Below are 22,382 nucleotides of genomic sequence, written 5' to 3' on the forward strand. Positions count from 1 at the left end.
GAGGTGCCACCTCATCACCCCCAGGTATTAGAAACCCCTCTGTAATGGGAGAAATCAGCAGCCCATTCACTGCCTGAATGGAAAGCCACTCATGAGAAGCCACTCAGACATCCCAGATATTGACCTTTGAAAAAAAGAAAGCTTGAGAGAGAGAGAGAGAGAGAGAGAGATGCTGAGAGAGAGAGAGAGAGGAGAGAGAGAGAGAGAGAGAGAGAGAGAGAGAGAGAGAGAGAGAAAACGAACCAAACTTGGGAAGTGTTGGCCCATTAAAACTCTCAAACCATTATCATTTTGTAAAAAGCAAAACAAAACAAAAAAACAAAAACAAACGAAAACTCCATGCAGTTTCTGCTCTATAGAATGTTATATCCTCACACAAACCCGCACACTGTCGTAGTGGATTTGTCTGTAATTTGCACTGAAAGTCCAGCATGCAATGAACAATATAGCAAATGTCTGATTTGTTGCTGTATCCTGTTGAATGCCATTTCCTGCTGTTGAATACGATTTAAATGCAATGCCACACCATGCGTTGCAACCCAAGTGGATACAAACATTGAGAAAATTAAAGAGAACAAACATGTAAACATTAATATTTGTTTTGTCTCTCTACATGTTCATTAATGCAACTTGTCCTTGATTATTTAAAAATATTTAACATGTAGTTGCACATACTAGTTTATCCTTAATTTCTTTCCTTTTGACATCATACAGTGTCACGGGACACTGTTTATTTATGTCTTATGGGTATATAGATAGGTCTATATATATATATATAATATATATATATATATATATATATATATATATATATATATATATATAGATATATATAGATATATATATACGTATAAATATATGTACATATATTTATACATATATACAATATATATACAATATAGACAATACCACGCACAAATACGTCTCAGATAAATATATATACAACAAAAACTAGCCAAAGTATTGTCAATGTCACAGCAATATAAATTAAAACTGCTTCTACAGAATTGTATTGTGTGTTATGAAATGCAAATGCCAGTGTCAGCATGAAGAAACCCAAGTGTCAGTGGAGCATCCTTCACGTCACACGGACGCCGGTGATGACGAACGCAGTCACCGCCTCACGAGCTTACTCACGCACCTTTCCCTCGTTCCTCTTCGGCACCGCGCGACGCTCGCAAGGATGATGCTGTCGGATGCAAGATCTGAGTAGTGCAACTCAATAAGAGACTGGTACAGCTAGGTTTGAACGCACAATAAAAGCAATAAAAGTGTGAGGACCCCCTAAACCGCTCGATAGACTTTTTTTTTTAATTTACCGACAATTCACCCAGTTCCAAACTCTTAAACATTTTTTTTCTTCTTGTTTTTACTTATGTCCCGCAAATCCACCGACAATGACTACAACCTTCGTAGCATGAACAGTCTCATGGGCGAGCGGCGAAAGCGAGCGAGCGATGGTGGAGAGCGGAGTCTCATCAAGGCTCCGTCCAGCGCAAGCATCAGCAGCCAGGGAGCCTCCGCTGCCTCCGCCGCTTCCACCGGGGACTTGGAGCGAGCCGCCCGCAAGCAGTTCCAGCAGGAGGACACGCCGGCCTTCGTCCACGTCTTGGCGGTGTTCTCAGCGCTCGGGGGCTTTTTGTTCGGATACGACACCGGAGTGATGTCTGGGGCGATGCTTCTTCTCAAGAGGGAGAAGAACCTCACCGTCCTGTGGCAGGAGCTGCTGGTGTCCAGCGCTGCTGCGGCCGCCGCGCTGTCCGCTCTGGCAGGTGGATTTCTGAACGGGGTTTTTGGACGGAGAGTGTGCGTCCTGCTTGCCAGCTTCGTGTTTTTCGTTGGCGGAATAGTGCTGAGCTCCGCTCCCAATAAAGAGGCGCTGCTTATCGGGCGTATTTTAATTGGACTTGGCCTCGGTAAGAAGCAGTTTTAAAACTAGTATGTATTGTAGGACGAAAGGGAAATAAAAGTTGAAAATGAAGCCACACTGAGTGGACTCAGTGCTGGTGACTATCGATTGTTAATCATCAGTCTACGTGGCAAACTTTATAAGCAAGTCCAACTAGATATGTAACGTTACCTAATATTATTAAATACCTAGAGATCCAATCTAATAATTTATGTTTATTATTATGTTTATTCTTCCCAACAGACATCTTGATAGCAATCTAGGGTATTTTCTCAGAAGACCTCCGTTTACCACACACACACGAAAGGGGGGGGGGTAACTTTAGGTTAAAAACGGAGGTCGTCAGTGACACACTATAATTCATGAACGTTTTATAATGAATTAATGAAGAGCTTCTCTAAAGAATCTATAATGCACTAAAATAAGTTGCCATCTTATTAGCGATCATGTTTGGCGGTCTTAAATAGCTCGACCTATCTAGTTAGCTAACCTGGGTCATCTGTCCGGCCAGCTAATACAAAAACGCGCACTATTTTTACATTTTCATTTATATTTCAAATTAAATAGTTTCGAAAAAGATGATTATATCACAGCAGAACGTGTTTATTGTGCACGCTATACACATTTGACACTAACGCCAGGTCTAATTCCTGCTTTGCATTGGCTCTGTAGTTAGCTAAAGAAATCTTAGATTAGCTCTAGACAGATAGAAAGCCAGCTAACTTACCGTTTATCTTTAAAAATCATTGGTGCGATGTCTCACGAAGAATTCTACAGAATTTTAAAAAGTCAGCTATTATACATTTCTTGCTCAGGTCTAGTAAACCATGTTTTCACATGTCTTATAGTAAGCCAATGCATCGCAGTCTTTATTGATTAAATGGCATCAAAGGTAATGGATTAGGAGAGTGGATCAGTCTCTTTGCATGTCCTCTGGGTTACATCAAACCTCCCAAATCTATCCCCATTTGAGTGATAGGACTCAATGTATTGAAGGACTTAGCATATTGTAACAGAATAGACATAGACTGGGTTTTATCATCTCTCACTTTTTTAAAAGCTGCTAAATATGGCAGTTTTGTTTCAACATTAAGATGCAAGTTTTAAGTTCTGTTGTTTTATTGCATTGCTTAATGGGGCTTAATGACCTTTGACAACATATTACATAGTGACTGTTCAGTATGAATTCTAGACATATTTTTAATTTCTGTAAAAGTAAATTTAGGCAAAGAGGCCAGCAGTATGCTGTATTCATCCCAGTGATACATCTAATATAGAAAGTGCCTAAAACCAATCTTGACCTTCATAATGACTTGTAGATGAGTGTCAGAGAGTTTATGAACAATTGAACAGGTGCCACCAATACAGCAAAACTTTTTTTCTCAATGAATACCAAATATAGACCTAATTACTTAAATCCACATTCTTACTTACAGAAAATATGACTTCTGTTGCTTATGTTCGGATCTCAATGTCTCACCTCCACAGAGGAATTTACACATTCTGTTGGGTATCATAGAATACTGTAATATTATACCAGGAAAGGGGGAATAATATTTTTTGACTGAGATAAACTAACATGACATGCAGATTTGTCAGTTGAAGTCTTTGTTCAGTCAAGTATATGAGATAGGTTTTCAGGTTTTCCTCTCTCAATATTTTGGCTGTGTAATTTTATCAGTCCATTTTAATCAACAGACTTTGATGAACAAATTGCTTAGCATTTTCAGATTCCAAAAGGTCAACACTGGCTGTTTCTGAAAGAAATAAATGTCATACCTTACCATGGACTTTAACCATTGGCTTCCAGTTTGAGCATTATGGCCCAATTATTCGCAAGCTGCCCTTTTGTGGCTGCACACCAGTGGACTGGGCCATGCTGATGCTGGCCATTCTGACTTCAGTCACAAGAACCGATGACCTTTTCCCATTGTCATCGTTGGGCCTAAAGATTTCCAGATAAGGCACAGCAAGGCCCTTAGAGTTGGTTTACCACACAGCTCATTTCACACTTCACTCATTTTGCAAGCTCATGCAATAGTTTCTTTTCTGGCATCAGGTGTAAAGCACCTCAGTGTCTCCAAATAGTTGGGTTGTACGAAAGCAGCAAAAGACTTTTTTCTCAACCTACCAAGTCTAGGCAGAAGAAAAGTACCAGTTCTCCATGGTCCCCTGTCATGTTTAATGGCATTTTCAGACTTGTCATGGATACTTGAACCCCCAACCAGGACTGATTCTAGGCTCACCTGAAGGAAGGGCTCATTAAAACCGGTTTGCTTGCACACACAAGAACTCTATCTAAACCATGAATCAATTGTGCAGTTCCATACATCATGTTTCTGCGTGTAGGCTTGCAAAATGACAAGAAGAAGCTTTATCCATTTGCTGCTTCTTATTATTTTCCTTGGACACAAACTCTCGGGCGGCAAGGAATGGCGCTTTTGGGATGCATGGAATTCCCCCATGCAGGAGCACCTGCAAACAAGGAGCTGTTCTTGTATGAGAAGACGTTTGTTGCAGCGTACATCTGCGGATCGCTCTTTTAAAGTGTACTCTACAGTGCTGTGCAAAAAATCTATATACTCAGAAAATACATGAAACTTGATAATGGAAGTAATGCAATATGTCAAAGCAGTCACATTACAAAATGAACTAGTCACACAGCCCCACACAGCGCAGTGAGCAGATAGCTTCCACACCTGCTGCAGGCCACAATACAGCTCACTAGAAGCAAACCCTGGACCACTGATTTCAGAAGGACCAGAGATTGGTGCTCTGGACCGCTTCCAGGATTCAAAACTGTTTTCACACCTGACCAACATACCAAACTCACGGAGCAAGTGGACCTGGGTCCAGAAAAAAGCGCTACTGTGAAAACAGCCTAAAACAATGGTGGAGGTAGGGAAAAGGCGTTGGCTAGGAGGATGGGCTCTTGCTTTGGAGCCCAGGGGGACTTCACTCCTTCAATCTCCCACTGTTGAGCCAAGCTCCAATAGGAAAGCTCTGAAGGTCTTTGACAGATAACAAGAGATAGTCTCCATTGTCTCCCCCTGCTACTTCTCACAGTTCTCAGAGTCTCACATTCAGACAAGTGAGAAAGGAATCGTAAATTATCCTGGGAAGTGCAGTTATGGTTAAATATCTTGCATTAACTATGCTATAGGTGGACTAAAAGTTTGATAATATGTTTCACATTATTAATATTAACAGTGATCCAAATGATTTAGTTAATCACAGGTTATCATTTACCCATGTACTCCTCAACAGATAAAATCTGGAGATAGACTGGTAAAATAGATGTTGTTAATTTTGGGCTTGCCTAAAAGAGACGTCATGCCAGTCAAATAGTCTTGTGATGAATTGTCCAGTCCGCTAAAAACATTTAAACAATCATGACATTTTCCAGCATAGTTTTAAAGATACTGAATTCCAGATGCTACAGTGCATTGCATCCTTCAACTTCAACTCTTTCTTTGCACTGATTTGTTTTAGTGGATGTAAGGCTATGTCTCCACTCTACATAGATTTCCTTCTTTAACCCAAATAGCACGGAGAAATACTGATTCTCATCTTCTATAACTCATAATTTAGCATTGCTAATTTTTTAGGACGCTGCATTATCTGTCCTGTGCTTTAATGTTTAAGAAGCAAAGCCAAGCTTTCTGGCATCCCTCCTAAAATGGATCTACATTTGAAAGAGGTATAAAAAAGGTACTTAGAAAACATTCTTATGTAATCATAATAGATCAAGACGTAAGACTGTATGAAGGGTCTTTAGTTCTACTTATGTACACCAAATACAGAATTAGGAGAATTAGCGGATAGTGGCTTTAATAGTAAATGATTTTTTGTTATGAATAACACAGCACTTCCACCAATAAAAATTGGCAAACATGACTGCTTCACTTTAATATGTCAAAGAGGTGGCTGTTTAAATATCTTCTGTTTTTTTGTAAATACTTTAAATAGCAATGTTTATTTTGTTGTTCTAAATCAGTTTACTTTAGCATACAGTATGATTCATTCAGTGGATCAGAAAGAATCAGGGAACAGAATCGATTGAGGTATTGGACAAACTCAAATGAGCTATCCTCATGCATTTGCATGTCCAAAAATCAAAGAAGACTGATTGGGCACTGATGTTCTGTAGGATGGCAGATACTATAACATGTCTAATTTCTTTCACCAAACTTGCATAAGTAATGCCCAATTATTTCCCAGTTTGAAACCAACATCTTGTTTATTCCTGATTGACAATATAATAATTAACTCCTACCCAGACTGCCAAAAGTTACATCACAGGATATTTGAGGCCCTTTCTCTATTGCCCATCTGACATCAAGGCCTGTTATTTGTAACAGCCACTGCTTTTTCAGTGAAGGAGAACGTATGTACAAATAGAGTGGACGCTTTTCAAAAGTCTTAAACGAAACGTCAATGGGGGCTGTCGTATAAGACTATTGATTAAGCTCATGTGAGCAGGCTGCAAGGGGTTCCCATGGCAACAGGTACGTTGTCTGCTGGGCAACAGGAACGACAGGAAGCAGTGAGCAGAGGGGCTATTAATAGACCTTACAGCAAGTAGTGATACCGTGGCCCTTGTCGGGTAGAAAGCACATGCTGTTTGTTCTCCTGCGTAAATATCATGTATACATTAGTTGTGTCACACTACAAGGCTCCCTGCTTACATCTTTATCACAGGCTGTCTTGAACAAATGAGTGTTTTCTAATATTCAAGCATCCTTAAATATCATTAGCATGTATTAGCATAATATGGTACCTCTGCATTCTAATTGGCTGAGGATGAGCATGACTGGTCAGCCTGTCATATCACATCTAATTGACAGAAGGGGTATAACAATAAGCAATAAGCACTAAGTATTAATGTGTTTTGCATAAATGTTTAATAATATCCTTCAGTTCATGAAGAATTGAAGTGAATGAAATTACTCAAATTCATTAATTCCACTATTCTTGACATTCGCACTAAACGTACAATTTGACCTTTTTCTGAGGTCGCCTTATAATGGGTGAAACATCTGTTTTCTGTTGTCAGGTATATCAAACTGTACACCAAGCTGTGGAAAATCATACAAAAACTGATATGTCTTGTTAACAATAATACTATACTAAGTCCAACACATAAGTGTGATATATTGTAAAGTGTGATGTTTAGGGGCATTTTGTGAGTAATTCAGTGTAACTTCCATCTGTATGGCTGTCTCAGTAGCCCTGTCATTTTGTAGAAAAGGATGCTTTGTCATCTTCAAGACACAATATCAGTGCTTCAGAGATTTATGGCCAGGCACATGACTAGACTAATAATTCGAATATGATTTATTGATCACCTCAAGCCCCTGTGCTCCTTCTCATAAAATGCTGTCTGTTCAGTCTTCATCTCTCCAGCCAAAGGACATGATTCTGTAGTAGCCTGTGTAATAAGAAATAAAATCCCACTTCTGCCATCACCTCCAGGTAATGGCTTTCCTTTTGGGATAAATCACGTTTATGTTTCGTTAGGTCCTTGCACTGTGCCCTCATAATGTTTTAATGTGTTTGCTCTCAAAGATTACATTAAAATGGAGGCCTGGGATTTAGCTGGCCACCACTGTTAGTACATATGCTACATGTCAGTATTAAACCACTGCCAGGAGTTTGTAAAGCCATTTTTGATAACCTGAAAGGTATGGTATATCATTCATACACAAAGAATTCTCAAATATATCCCCCTTAATTATCAAAGGTAACATCTTGCAGATATTTTTTTTTTCAAATAAAACACCATTGACAATTAAACACCATTGTTGGAAAGCATAAATTCATTATCTTTTATAATGAATCGTGATCCATATACAATGTAATAAAATATCTAATGTTTAGATCCCTGATCTGTTTCATTCTTTCAGAGTTCTGGCAGATTCCTAAGAGCTTTCTAGCATTTCAGAAAATCCAGTGCTGGTGCCATCACACTGTCATTCAGAAATCCCTGACTGTGCACTTAATGAGCACGTCTCCATTTAGAGAAGCACCCTTGCACATATTTTACATAAATTTCCATCTCTTCATCCACGCAGGTATTGGCTCCATGACTGTGCCTGTGTATATTGCTGAGTCTTCACCACCACATCTGAGAGGACAGCTGGTCACCATCAATGCACTCTTCGTCACAGCGGGCCAGTTTGTAGCCAGCCTCATCGATGGGGCCTTTAGCTACGTGCGCCATGGAGGCTGGAGGTTTGGGCACTTCATATTCAGATATTCAGTGCTGCCGATTGTGGCAGTCCCTGTCTTGTAAGCTGTGCACTAGAGTCAGTTCTGTTGGACTGTAGATGAAGAATTTTATAGAGATGGGAGATATTGGCTGATGTCAGATCAGGGGTTGGTTTTGGATGAATCTTATTTCATTTAAAACTTATTTATGCTTCATGTCTTGTTTTCTTTATCTCATTTTCACATGCATCTTCTCAGCCTCCGTAATATCCCTCCTCCTCTCAGATATTACGTTGGAGGGCTTCAGGTGATTAACTGAAAAAAAACTTGCATGAAAGCCGAATTAGTTTGGGGAGGCACGGCACTATAATTAAAATTAATACCAGCATTAATACCAGCTAAATATGTGATTTAAACCATTACAAATCTGCAATATCCATAGTTTGTACATGTCTGAGAAGTAATGACTTCAGAAGTAATGACTCCAGAAGTAATCATACCTTATGTATTTCTCTGAACACAGTACTTCTTCAGTAAAAACAGTCCAATTTGAATTAACCTAACAAATGAGCACTTCTTTTATTGTTCAGACGTCAAGGTGTGCACTGCTAAAATGAAACATGACTTTAAACAGGTCCCTTATTCCCAGTATGATCCTATGGTAAGATCAAGGCCTTATTAAGAGGAGAAGGAAAATGATACCTTGAAAGAAACTCTCACTAGGCGATTACTGTCTTGTTGGGCAGAATGATGTTCTGATCAGCATTGGTGACCAAAATACACAACTCAGAGTATACAACAATGGATGAGAGTGACCCATGCTGTAAATGCTCAAGTTAGGTGTAACCCAACTAAACTTTACATGCAGGGTTCAATTTGATTGTGCTACCTGCTGTTCAGTGAGCAAAGGCTTATTCACAACAATGTCGTTTTATTCTCTCCTTGTTGATGAGAGCACAGAGGCACTCCATATGGGTGTTTTCCTATGTTTCGTGTCTAGCTGAGTTTTTAGCATTCCACAAATTTGACTAGCCTGTGCCACCTTTGTTACATTTGGATGTCATCAAAATATAAACATCCAACATCCAAATACAAATGTAAAGTACGGATAATAAGCCAGTTACCTATAGTATATCAGATTGAGAATTTTTTGTAGTCACAAAATTATTTGCGTTTATGTTGGCCCTGTATTTAGACTTTTATTCTCATGTTAAGCAAAGCTAATAGCTAAGCAAATTATTTTAGAAGTTATGCTAATGACATTCAAGCCTTTCGTTTCATATGTGACCTTCAAACCATGAAATGTAAAATCAGCAAGGATAATTGGGTGATTGTGCTGTTGATTGTTCTTTTGTGCTTTGAAAGTGAGAGGTATCAGATTTCATTCTGCACTATGCAGACTGCTTTTTTTTGGACAGATTTCATTTGGCAGAATTGAATTCAGAGAAAGAAGTATGGCGAGCCAATGAAGCTTGTGATCTTGCAGGTCCTGAACTCCACAGACATCAGGACCCCAGAGAGAGAGGCACACACAAGCACACACACACACACACACACACACACACACACACACACACACACACACACTCGCACACACACCGCACACGCACACACTGCACACACACACACACATATACATTGTACATTGTGTATATAATCATAATATACAATATATTGTACATACATTGTTTAATATATTTTTGTACATACATAGAATATATATTTATCTGTATATATATTTTTTTCTCTATGCACCCCTGGTTCTCTTCCTCAGTTTGGACAGAGCACTCTCCACATTTCACTGCGGGTTGTACTGTGTATGACTATGTATGTGACAAATAAACCAAACTTGAACTTGAACTTGAACACACACGCGCACACACACACACACACACACACACACACACACACACATGCATACACACACACACACACGCGCGCGCACACACACACACACATCCACACACATGCACATACTCGCACACACACGCATACACACAAGGGAGACTGTGGTTCAATGGGACTGAATTTCAAACATGCATGTAAGAAAAGAATAAGACTACACGGGTTGCAACTTTTAGTTCGTTTATTTCCTCCTTTCTTTTAAAGGCCTAAGTTTTATTACAATCTATTACTATTTTGATAATACATTTGCTAAATCCAGATTTGCTTCTTCATTGCCTAAACCCTCCTACCAAACCTAGGAAAGGCCCGGTGAGATTTGCTTATTTTGGTTGATGTAACTTCCAAAAAAAAAAAAGTAGCAAGCCAGCAAGGAGGGTTTATTAGTGGAAATTGTAAATCTTGAAATTTAATTCTAAGGGTTGAAAGTTATCTTTTGTTGTGTCATTTTGTTTTATTTATCCAAAGGTGATTTCATAATAGTAAACAGGAATTTGAGGGCTTAAACAAAAATGGATATTAACAAAGTTTGAGGCATGTGCACAGAAGTCTTTATGTGTATGTGACATCTCTGAATCTGATATTGATGGTGACATAGTTGCCTCTTTTGGAAAGTATGGGACAGTCACAAAAATATTAAGGCTAGGAAAAACAGGTTTAGGGAATTACAGTGCCATTGTTGAGTTTGATACTGAGGAGCCCATAGCATTCTTACAGCCTGACTTCCCTTGCTGTCTAACTAATGTGGCTAACAGCTCAGTGAAGTGGCTAGTTGACAACATTAGAGTACTAGTGCAGGTTACAGACCATACCTCACTGACCACTACCCAGCATGATGAATGTTATGGTTCAGAGTCTGACCCAGACAGTGTTGGCTCAGACAATAGCCAAACACCACTACTGTGCAAAACCTCAAAGAAAGTACAGCAGTTTCCCTCAGTTCAAACAGTTACTGATACTCATGATGTCTGCCCTAAATTGCCAAAATAAACTAAAGCCACCATAAACCCTTACCCTTTTGTCTCAACCCATATCCTCACGCCACCTGAAGTACAACACATAGTAGTGGAGCACGTGATCGAAAATGAGGCTTCAGCAATAACCAAATGGCTAAGGTCATTCTCTGGGTGTGTTCCAAAAACACCTTGGAGAAGCAGATTTTGAAACTTGGCATCTCCACGCTGAGATGATGTTTCAGACTGCCTGCCTAAGGATACACAGCACAGGAAGATTTTGGAACATAACCTTCTCCAGCTTCAGATGTTGTGAACTCTTGGGTTTACATGCATCTCTTCATGGGTGTGTGAAACTTCAGGATTCAGGCTATGGCCGTGTGGAAGATTGAGATTAAATATTTTCCAGATTTCTCAACACTCATCAGAACAGGTGAAAAGGCATCTGATTTCTTTCAGTTACTCCAAATATGGTGTAAAAGCAGCAGATGTAAACAGACAGTTGCATTCGGAGTTTGTACGTGGTTGTTGGGACCAGTCATTGTGTTTAGGCTTACAGCTTGAGTCAAGGAGTGATGATCTTCTGCTTTTGCAGAGCTTCTGCTCAAGATGCACACAATAGATGAAAACGACCTGCCAAACCTGACAGACAACAACGCATAGATGTGTTCAAAAGTCAAGCCGACCTTGAATGTGCATTCAATGATGAAATTCATCTCGCGTTCTGACATGCATGCTGGTATTCCACAGGCTTACATCACAGAAACAGAAAAACTGAGAAAACAAGTTGCTGATTTGAAAATTCAGCTGAGTTCCAGAAAATCTAAGAAGGAAGCAAAGTGTGCATCTAGCAAAGCTACAGAACAGTGTGTGCACTGAGTGCAGACATTCAAGTGCATCAGATAGCAGTCAAACCCCAATCAACCTTGGTGCTGTTTAAATGTGGTGATGATGATCATATAGCAAGACAGTGTGAGAATTCTCCAAATAAAGCTTTGGTAGACAAGAAGTACAAATAACTAAAAGTCAAACAAGAGGAATGGAAAATCAGACATGGCCAGCATTTAAATTGGGCCAGGTGTCAACAGAGGGACATATTGAGACCCAGACTTCAGATAAATGTCCCACCCCACCCCAATAACTATTGACAGCTGGATATAATAGTCACACACAGATGCAGTGAAGTAGGGATATGGCCAATAGCAGGCTAGTTGGACCACGGTGCACAGCCTCCGTTATTTTTAAGGGAACCTCCTGTGAATGCCTCCTTGATTCAGGCTCACAGGTGACCATCTTTTTCTTGGCATTCACCTAAAATCACTGCTGATCCTACTATTGAATAATTTATTGAGATAGAAGGAGCAGGAGGTCAGCTCGCACCTCGGTTATGTTGAAGACACTATTTATTCCCCTGTGTCTGTTACTGGCAGAGCAGACGAAATAGCCACTCTGTTTCTAGGTGCCAGATTGTAAGGCAAACATTTAAACCCCCACACCCATATGAACAAATACTCTTGATGTTCTGTATATAGCCTGTGTAAATAGCCAGAATGTAAAGCGCCACCGAAGAGCTGAGAATCATCCTTATTTATTGCTGGTGAGAAGTCTCTGTCATAGGCACTGAATGGAGAGGGTCAGTGGGAGACTTGGAAGTGTGAATCTGAAGGGCAAGTCAAGTGTTATTATTCAGCTGCTGAAAAGAGAGCATTAACAAGATTTACCAAGAATATTCCCTCTCTCTCTCTGGAGCCTCCCTACTTGCAGAGCCAACCACTAAACCCAGCCTACCTGGTGGACGTACTTTCTGCAGTAACATACTCTCCAGCCCCGCCCAGACTTCTTTTAAGGTTCCCAATAGAAATATCAATAGAAATATTGCAGCGCTGTCAGTGCTTATGTCTCTATTTCCCTTACTCTTTGTTTCTGCTTCCAGTCCACACGCTGCTGAGTAAACTTATCCTCCTACACACATTCAGGATCATGCCCAAGACCCCAAACCTCTGAGAAGCAACACATACTTTGGTGATAATCCATTGTCTGAAGAGTGGAAGAGAGGAATCACTACAAAATTTAATTCCATCACAGAGGTCTTTGCACATAGTGACCTTAATTATGGTCATACTACAGCAGTCAAGCACCACATTCACCTTTCATATCCTACTCCTTTCAAGCAGACCAATACATCCTTCTGATTATGAGGCTGTGAGACTCCATCTCTGTAACAAAGGCTGAAGGCAGCCACCCTACCCAGTACTCACACCCAGATCTGACAGTAAGTAAACATGAGCTCTGACCACCGGACCAAAGAGCCAGCTCTCTGACATAGCAGCCAGAGCACACATTTAACCTTCCTAACTGATGGGCACCATCGCAGTTGTCAAGAGCTGGGTGATGCCAACTTCATCATAGTGTCAGAAAGCCCCATTGCTTCACCTATTGTAGTGGCAAAGAAGAAATGTGGTGCTAATAGACTATGTGTGCATTACAGAATATTGAATAGCCAGACTGTTAAAGATGCATATGCCCTGCCAAATATTGAGGAAGCTTTTTTGGCACTTTGTGGATCTAAGTAGTTTTTAAGTCAGGATATAACCAGGTCAAACTTGAAGAGGAGGATAAGCACAGGATCAAGACTGACCCTGGAAAAATTGCTGCCTTTACTACCTGGCCAAGGCCCAACAACCTTAAAGAGCTGAGTCCTTCCTGGGATTCACAGTGAATTGTAAGAGATTTGTGAAGGACTATTCCAAGATTTCCAGACCCCAAATAGCTTCACCATGGGTTACCCTCCCCCAAAGAAATCCCCTAACCAAAAATGTCCAATCTTCTTCATATTGCTTTTTCCAGAAAGCTAAAACAGTTGTGAAGGCCCGGCAGAACAGCATCTTTGTCCATTATGGATTCCTAGAGCAGCTCCATAGTGATCAGGGTCGGGACTTTTGAGTCCTGTGTCATCAAGGACCTCTATCAGATGTAAGGTGTCCAAGAAACACAGCCCATGCCCTACCATAAAATCCATGTGGAAACCCCATGGGCAGTTTCAATAGGACCCTGTTAGAAATGTTGGGTACTCTCAGGAGGAGGACAAAGTACGGTGGAGAGATTATGTTCAGCCTCTGTTACTTGCTATAACTGTACTAAGAATGGATTCTCTTCCTACCAGCTTATGTTTGGTAGTCAGCCAAGCCTTTGTATTGACCTTGTTTTTTGGCTTGACTCCTGAAGGTCCCAGAAATGTGTCACATCTAGAGTATGTGAAGAAATTACAGGATAGTGAGATATGATGCTAAGGTCAGAGAGTCTACTCTAGAAATAGGTGACTGGGTGCTTGTGAGGAATGTTAGTCTTTGAGACAAACATAACAAGTGGAGCCCAGTCAGGATTGTGAAGCGAATTGCTGACAGTTCAGTCTATTTTGTGGTACCTATAGATGCTAAAGGTCCAGAGAGAATTTTGCATAGAGATTTGTTGTTGCACTGTGGATTTCTCCCTACCCTTGTTATAGAATCTAACCAGCCAAAACCTCTGAAGTGCATGACGTGTCCATCGGCACATGAGTCAGTAGAAGGGATTGATCTGCCAAATCAATGTCCGGAAGAGATGGAAGAGCGTGTGCATCCAATTCCTGCATGCGAGACAGTTGAGTCTCCCCATACTACATCCTGGGTGGAAACGACTGAAATTCAAATCTAGATCCTCAGATATTTAGTCTACCATGGAGATCAGGTGGAAAGTCGGGTGGAATGGTGGAAGAGTCCATCAACCATTAGGAACGAGACTTCAACCCATAAGCACATACATTTCATCCTCAAGTATCACCTATGTGAAATGAGTCAGGTTCAACATTCAGTCAAAATAGTAACCAGCAATTATTAAGGCCAGTCAAAGCACAGAAGGAAAGGAAGAGCCTATGGATATTGATGGACATAGCCACAAAACAGAAATTAAACCTGAAGCTACAATGAGCTATCAGGGGGAGGTTTGGAACCACTCGATTGAAAACAGCACCAGATTGACTGTCTTACCAATACTTGTGGAATCCTTTGATCCTTTATATACAGTCTATACTTGGTGGACTTGACATTTTCCCATGCTTTTTTATGATCTGGGACCAGACATTAGTTATTCATTGCTGTGTCAAACAATTTAAGATGAGTTTCCTACATGCAGGGATGCTTGCAGATTTAGGGAAAATAATGTAACCCACCTGAATTTTACATGCAAGGAAAGGATTAAATTTAGTGTTAGAGCAATCCACTGTTCAGTGAGTGAAAGTTTTTTTGCCACGTTTTTTTCCTCAGAGATGCTCCATATCAATATTTTCTTTTGTGAATGCACAAAAGAGAGTTGTTTCATAGTAATGAATAAACGTGGTTAGAAGAGTAGTAGTACTACACTTCTAGTAGTAGTACTTTTATTCAAAGTCATCACAAAACCATGTTTTAAGTAGTATACAGCAATTACTGCATTTAGCCCGGTGAGTTTTCTTTGCTAGGATTACACAAAGTTGACTAGCCTGTGACAACATTGTTACATTTGGATGTGGTCACACAGGCAAATGTAATTCTAAAGTACATATACTAAGTCAGTCAACCACTGGATAGAGTATTTTTGTAGACAATAAAACCAGTTGGGGGGGGGGGGTGTATTTATCTTTATTTGTCCATGTATTGTTTTTTATTCTCGTGTTAAGCAAAGCCTAATAGCCAAGCAAATACATATGCTAATGAGGTCAAGCCTTTTGTTTCATGTGACCTTTAAACCATGAAATACAAACTCAACAGGGATATTTGTGAAAAGAACTATGATGGCTGTTTGAAAGTTTACTGAAGGGAGTTGTTTGGTGTAATATTAGTATGTTGGCTAACATGCTCATGAAAGCCATGTTCTCATAGAGAAATATTCTCCTTGCAATGCTTTTGCCTCGTTGAGAAATACTTTAGTTGATTGTTCTTTGTTGCTTTGAGAGTGAGGTGTAACACAGTTCTTTCTGCACTATGCAGACTGTTTTTATTTTTGGGGGGCGGGGGGGTGGTTTGGACCAGATTTCGATTGGCAGATTTGAATTTGGATTCAGAGACAGGGATATGTCGAGCCTGTGATCTTGTGGGTCTCTCTCTCTCTCTCTCTCTCTCTCTCTCTCTCTCTCTCTCTCTCTCTATATATATATATATATATATATATATATATATATATATATATATATATATATATATATATATACATTTTTTTTTATTTATTCTTGCTAGACACACTCGCACAAACACAAGGGAGACTGAAGTTTAACTGGTCTGAACTTAAAGCGCACACATATGAATCAGACTACCTGAAGTTTAAGTGGACTGAACTTAAAGCACACACATATGAATCAGACTACCTGAAGTTTAAGTGGACTGAACTTAAAGCACACACATATGAATCAGACTACCTGAAGTTTAAGTGGACTGAACTTAAAGCACACACATATGAATCAGACTACCTTGCTAGCAACTTTTATTTATTTTATTCCCGTCTTTCTTTTTAAAGTTGTACTTGTATGATATATTACTGTTTTGATTTGCTAAAATCTAGATTTGCTTCTTCATTGCCTAAACCCTAATACCAAACCTAGGAAAGGCCCGGTACTTATTTTTGGTTGATGTAACTTCTATCTAAGCACCACGCTACGGTTACAGAAAAGCAGAGTATTTTATAATATAAAATATAGTGAAATTAGAAACATTTCAATTTAAAAAACAGACTAGACAGCTGCACACAGAGGAAATGATGTCCCTACCCCATACCCACATTATCTAGCGCCATCCCCTCACAGTGCCCACTTACTTTATACTTGTATTCATGTGCCTCAGCAGAGTTCCATACTGTCAAAGCATGTCATTTCTCATCCTATAAATGATTTTTTATATTTTAGTTGGTTTTATAACCAATAGAACTATAATAGTATGTGAATGCATATTAATAGTAGGACATAGCGTGAATATAATTCACAGTATTACAAATGTGTAATTTTTGTGTCTTTACACTATTTTTAATTCTCGCTCAGTTGGACTCAAGAAAGAGATAATTAGGATTTTCTCACGATTTAATCAAAATTGATGAATATGAAGATCTGTTATACTTCATTCAACTGATGACAGTATACAATACTGCGATAGTCAGCATAACCTTTGGCAAACTAAAATGTAAAGAATGTCCACATACTTTGATCAGTACAAGTTGTTTCCATACATAACTTTTGATATTTTTTCATAATGTACTTGGTCACTTATTGATTACTAATTGAATGTCTGCCTTTGAGTTAGCTTTCTGTCTAATAATAAATGTGAGATGTGCTAAAATGATTGACAAGCCTTTCATAAAAACTCAGAGTCAGATAAAACTCCTCAGTATAGAGGAGTTTTGGATTGATGTGGAAGTCCCACCACATTCCATTACCACATTCTGTGCAGCTCTTTGAATAAACACTTGAAAAAAATACTTAAGTACAGCAATAAATTACATATACTTTGTTACTGTTGACCACTGCTTGCAGACTATACTGTTTTATCTGGCCTACATGTGATTATTTGGAGATGTTATGCCTGTACCTTATCCCATATGAATTGCCCAGTCAAATCCCTTGCAAATTACTCACCTAGCCAGTTGTTCCAGCTCAAACGTCATACTGGCCTTCATAAGAGGGGACACAAGTCCTTTGGAAGGGTCTGGCTATAAACCTGGTGAGCTTTCCCTTGTTTGTTTGTGTTGGCACTTTTTTCCTCATAGTGAGGTGAGAATGAGACTGCCGTGGTTTGCGGTGAATGGATGAGTCATGCGGTAACAGGTCCCCCTGGACCACGTGTTTGCAAGTTGGAGTGTGACGTGCATGTCATCCGAAGAGGCTGGGTATCTTAGAGCACGGTACATCTCCCATAGTGGAAGTAGCTGTGCTACATGGGTACTCCAGTGTATACAGTCACAACCCTGGCCAATCATAATGTTCCAAAGGAGAAGCATCGATATATACACCTGTGCATTGTGCACTTATGCACGCACACACAAACGCACACAAACAAATGGGTGCGCACTGTATGAAATTCTGCCTGTTGCGCTGAAGTAATCCTAGGTGCATTCCAGGATGGTTAAGCGTTTTGTGGGGCCCAGCGTAGAGCTGAATTCAATGGGCGGCATTCCCCTTCTGTGACTCTTTCACCCTGGGAGAGGGATATATATCACAAAGATCAGCCTTATCTGAACACTGCCTGTAGTTTATCAGCTCTGCCTCTCATCTCAATCCAGCACAAAGCCCCCACATGATAGGGGGATTTACTGCTTATCTGGAGCCCATACCTTACAAAAAGATGAGAGAGAGGGAAACATGAAGTCTCAGTTCTTCATGGAAACATTCTAGTTGCAAATACCAGAATGTAGTTCATATCAGCACATGCGGAATGTCTGCTGGATCTCTGGAGAGTTTTCACAGAAATTATTCTTTTTTTGTTGTTGTTTTGATTAACTACTGAAATGAATAATGCAATTCCAATATTATTGGAATGCAATATCAATAATAATTAGTTTAAAGTAATTAATAAAGGACACTCTGGTTTCTGTTTAAAGTCATCTTTAAGTAATGTTGAACTCTGATTGGCCAATTTAAATTATATGATGAAATTAGGCAATTTGTAATGTCATCTTGAGAAAAAAGATATGGAAATTGTACATACATAGACTACATAGACTATATTTGAAATAACCTGTACATATACTTTCGCTATATGTAACGTGCGGTGGCCCGAGTGCCGCAGGGTGAGGGGCAGGACGCACAGACTCTCTTCAACATGGTCGAACATTTGATTGAAACATAAATACGACGGCACTCACATGTGTTACAAACAATGAATGCAACACGGTTACCACTGAACAAACACGATTAGATTTAACAACGGCAAGAAAAACATTTAACACATTACGCCAACAATAACCAACAACACTGCATACAACGACAAGAGTTTAAATACACAAAGACTAACACAATACAAGTGTGTGCAGGTGTGGCTACGACCATGACCCTCCCACTGCACATGGCTGGCCAAACCACGTGCCTTGTGGAAGGCGAGCGTTCCGTGACTCTAGACAGGTATATTCTTGTCTAGTATTTTCTGAGCATTGGATACTGGATACTGGGTACTCACCATTACACTCCAACCAGCAGCTGCAGTGAATTATTTCTTGAATCTTCTTCAAGTGGTACTTGAATCGCATCACAAAACTGCAGCCAACTGCAATTACAGGATGCACCAGAAATTACAGCCTTATTAGTCAACTCTAATTTGTGCCGCAGGTGTGAGAAAATACATAAGATAGTCACAAAATGCATAGGATACTACAAAGTAGATTTGGAGATTAGCTTCATGGTGAACTCAAAAAACAATGTTATTTGACTATTGAAAGAGATCCAAAATGAATTTTTTCCTCTGGGAGCATGTCTCTTTCTGGGCAATGCACATCATGACTCATGACTCTGAACTATTTCCTCACTTTCACCATGCCTTTCTGTCTGTCTGTCTGTCTCTCTCTTTCTCTCTCTCTCTCTCTCTCTCTCTCTCTCTGTCTCTATCTCCCTATGTGTCTCCGTGCAGGTACATGCTGGGCTTGTCAGCGCTGCCCGCTCTAGTGCAGTTCCTGGGGTTCCTCTTCCTGCCGGAGAGCCCACGCTGGCTTATTCAGAAGGGTCTGACCCAGAAGGCCCGCCGTGTGCTGAGCCAGATCCGTGGCAGCCAGAACATCGATGAGGAGTACGACAGCATCAAGAGCAGCATCGAGGAAGAAGAGAAAGATTGTGGTGGAGGTGAGAAATAAGTCTGTCCCCAACACACTCACACGTACATATAGACACTTTTACAATTCATCCCCAAAAACATTCCATTCCAGGTAAGCCAACCATGTGTTATTGTGAGCAAGCTCTCCCCCGAACAAACAAACCACACTGTCGGAGCCAATCTCAGGAAGGCCATAAGTGTCTTCCTCGTTTGACCTTACATCATGTTGGATAGAGCGTTGGTCTAAGCAAAGGGGGTCGTACAGGAGCAGGCCCTGTGCATAATTGGTCCTGAAGCAGGGTTGAGCGGAGGCAGAGACACCACCATCAACCCCACGCCCACAGGAGCGTACGCTGTTTTATATTACCCTCCCCTCCATCAGCTCAGACGGAGAGCACCTGTGGCCAGGCTTAGAGTGGATGCTCAGCCTCTGAAAGATGAGCACATGAAACACGTCATTTCTGCACAACACAAAGAGTGGCATAAGAAAAACCCAGGGCAACAAATGTTTCCTTCCATCCTGCATTCTTTTAGATGGCCAGAACAAGAAGGAAAGCCATTCTCCTGTTTGAGTAAAATGCTGACACAATGAACCTGGCTGGAGATGAAAAAACAGACTTTTTCCACTAATGGCAAAGAATGGCATCTAATTAAATAATGGAATGGCACATTGCCTTGAGTGGTTCGATCGAGCCAAATAGAGGCGTGTCTCTGTACAATGGGCTGCTGATAAGTCAGCCAATTGCTCGCAATCTTGTGTTTCATTCCTATCTAAACCCATCACACTGCAGTCCTGACAGCTGTCTGGCAAATGGAGCCGTTTGAGTGCAAGGCAGATTTGCTTTTGTGTAAAGCACTCTGAAACAAGGACGATTTCTCTGTCTAGAGGACCAGACAACAAAGCTCTCCCACTCTCTAACCCAAAGCTAGTAACCGGGGAAGCTAAGCCAAAGGCCTGGGGGGCATAATACACACACACACACACACACACACACACACACACACACACACATACACACACACACACACACACACACACACACACACACACACACACACACACACACACACACACACACACACACATACATATGCAGGCCAATATACATTCACATGTATGTACCATGGAGACAGCAGTGATATTGCACTCCTCATCTCTCATATCTATATTGTCAGTAGCCATTGGCTTAAATCTCCACCCAGGCATCTGCCTATGTGTGTGACCATCAAACCTGCCTGCAGGAGATATCGGCTGCAGGTGCAAATTTGTGGTTTTCTTTTAAATGTTAAAATGACATATCCAGAGAACCTTTATGAAGTATACACACCTCCTACAAAAAAGTGGTGTCATGTATGTCACAAATGGATATTCCTACATAGATTACAACATGCAATATTTTACATGAGTATCTCCATGCTGGGACATGCTGCTTAAAGTATAGCATACAGTGATATATGTGTGATGTGTGCGATGTATGTATGTGGCAGAGTTGCCAAGCCGAAGAAAATGTGACCGCATAATTGTTAACATTAATTATGAATGCTATCCTTGGCTTTGGACTCACATATTATAGTTTCCCTCTTTCGATTCGGGATGTGTAATGAGGAGGTTTGTGTGAAGAAGTTGCAGAGGAGATCATATGTGGTCATCTGTGACTTTGTCACTTTAGGACCCAAGACTGTACACATGCCCAGTGGAGAATGGGGGGGAGAGAGAGAGAGAGAAGGAGAGAGAGAGAGAGGCAAAATGGATATATGGAAGGCTTGAAGAACTGTTTTCCTGCTTTCCTTATCTTTGATCAGAACTCAGTTAACAGTCTAGAATTGATGGCACAAACACAGTAAATCACAGTTTCTCATTTTCAGATGGCAGTTAGAGCGTCTTTAAATAGGTCCTATAAACATACATTTGAAGAATGCATTTACTGCATCTATAAATTGATTCTGCAATAATCTCCTGTTTGAGGCAACAGCCTCTGTGCCTTATTTTGGCTGATATAATTTTGCGATTATGTCTTTATAAGCATCATAAACAATCCTCATCTGAGTGATGATTCATTTCATGGGTGTCTGATCTCTTTGTGGTTTAATGATAGGGTCTATTTATATTTTATGATAAACATAGCATCTAAAATCTGGTCCTTATATTTATTTACCACCAGGGAATTAATAATTCAGTTTTAGGATTGAAATTCTTGGACTGCATGGTCTGATGAAACTGGCTTTCTGTCCTGTTGTGTTGACTATATGGAAACGTAAAGTATTTTATAAACCCAGCAAATTGTGCACATTCAGTTTGTACAAATAACGCTTTGTGCTTTCCACCTTTCTAATAACCCAATAACCTCAGTCTTCCTTTCTCAATAGGATCATTCTTTCTATGGAAACATTTACTGGTCTTACTTAGAACATGCTGTAATCGAATATTAAGACGTGGGAAGCATGCTCTTCTAATTCATCTCAGCTAATCTAGTTTAAGATGATTATTTTCTGCTGTGCTTTTTTTCCTGTTTGCCCAAGAGAGGAAAACATGTGGCTTTAAAGAACATGCGGCTTTTTTCCTGTTTGCGTGTTTTCTTCCATTTTGAGATTTTTTCCCATGACGCACAA

The 22,382-nt window shown here is 40.2% G+C and overlaps 1 protein-coding gene across 2 annotated transcripts in view; it reads left to right on the forward strand.

Annotated features, from left to right (window-relative positions):
* Window positions 1–964: 964 nt before the first annotated feature.
* Window positions 965–22,382, forward strand: part of LOC113580181 (proton myo-inositol cotransporter) — a 45,276-nt gene continuing 23,858 nt past the window's right edge. Inside the window, exons 1-4 of one of the 2 annotated variants that reach the window (XM_035527776.1) lie at window positions 965–1,273; window positions 1,417–1,916; window positions 7,984–8,143; window positions 19,593–19,801. In XM_035527776.1, coding sequence (XP_035383669.1) covers window positions 1,418–1,916; window positions 7,984–8,143; window positions 19,593–19,801 — 868 coding nt within the window. In that variant the 5' untranslated portion in view covers window positions 965–1,273; window position 1,417. Of the gene's footprint in view, window positions 1,917–7,983; window positions 8,144–19,592; window positions 19,802–22,382 lie in introns of both variants that reach the window. The other variant, XM_035527775.1, reaches the window with a different exon arrangement.

The sequence above is a fragment of the Electrophorus electricus genome, chromosome 7 (genome assembly GCF_013358815.1).
Source record: "Electrophorus electricus isolate fEleEle1 chromosome 7, fEleEle1.pri, whole genome shotgun sequence".
Classification (NCBI taxonomy): Eukaryota; Metazoa; Chordata; class Actinopteri; order Gymnotiformes; family Gymnotidae; genus Electrophorus; species Electrophorus electricus.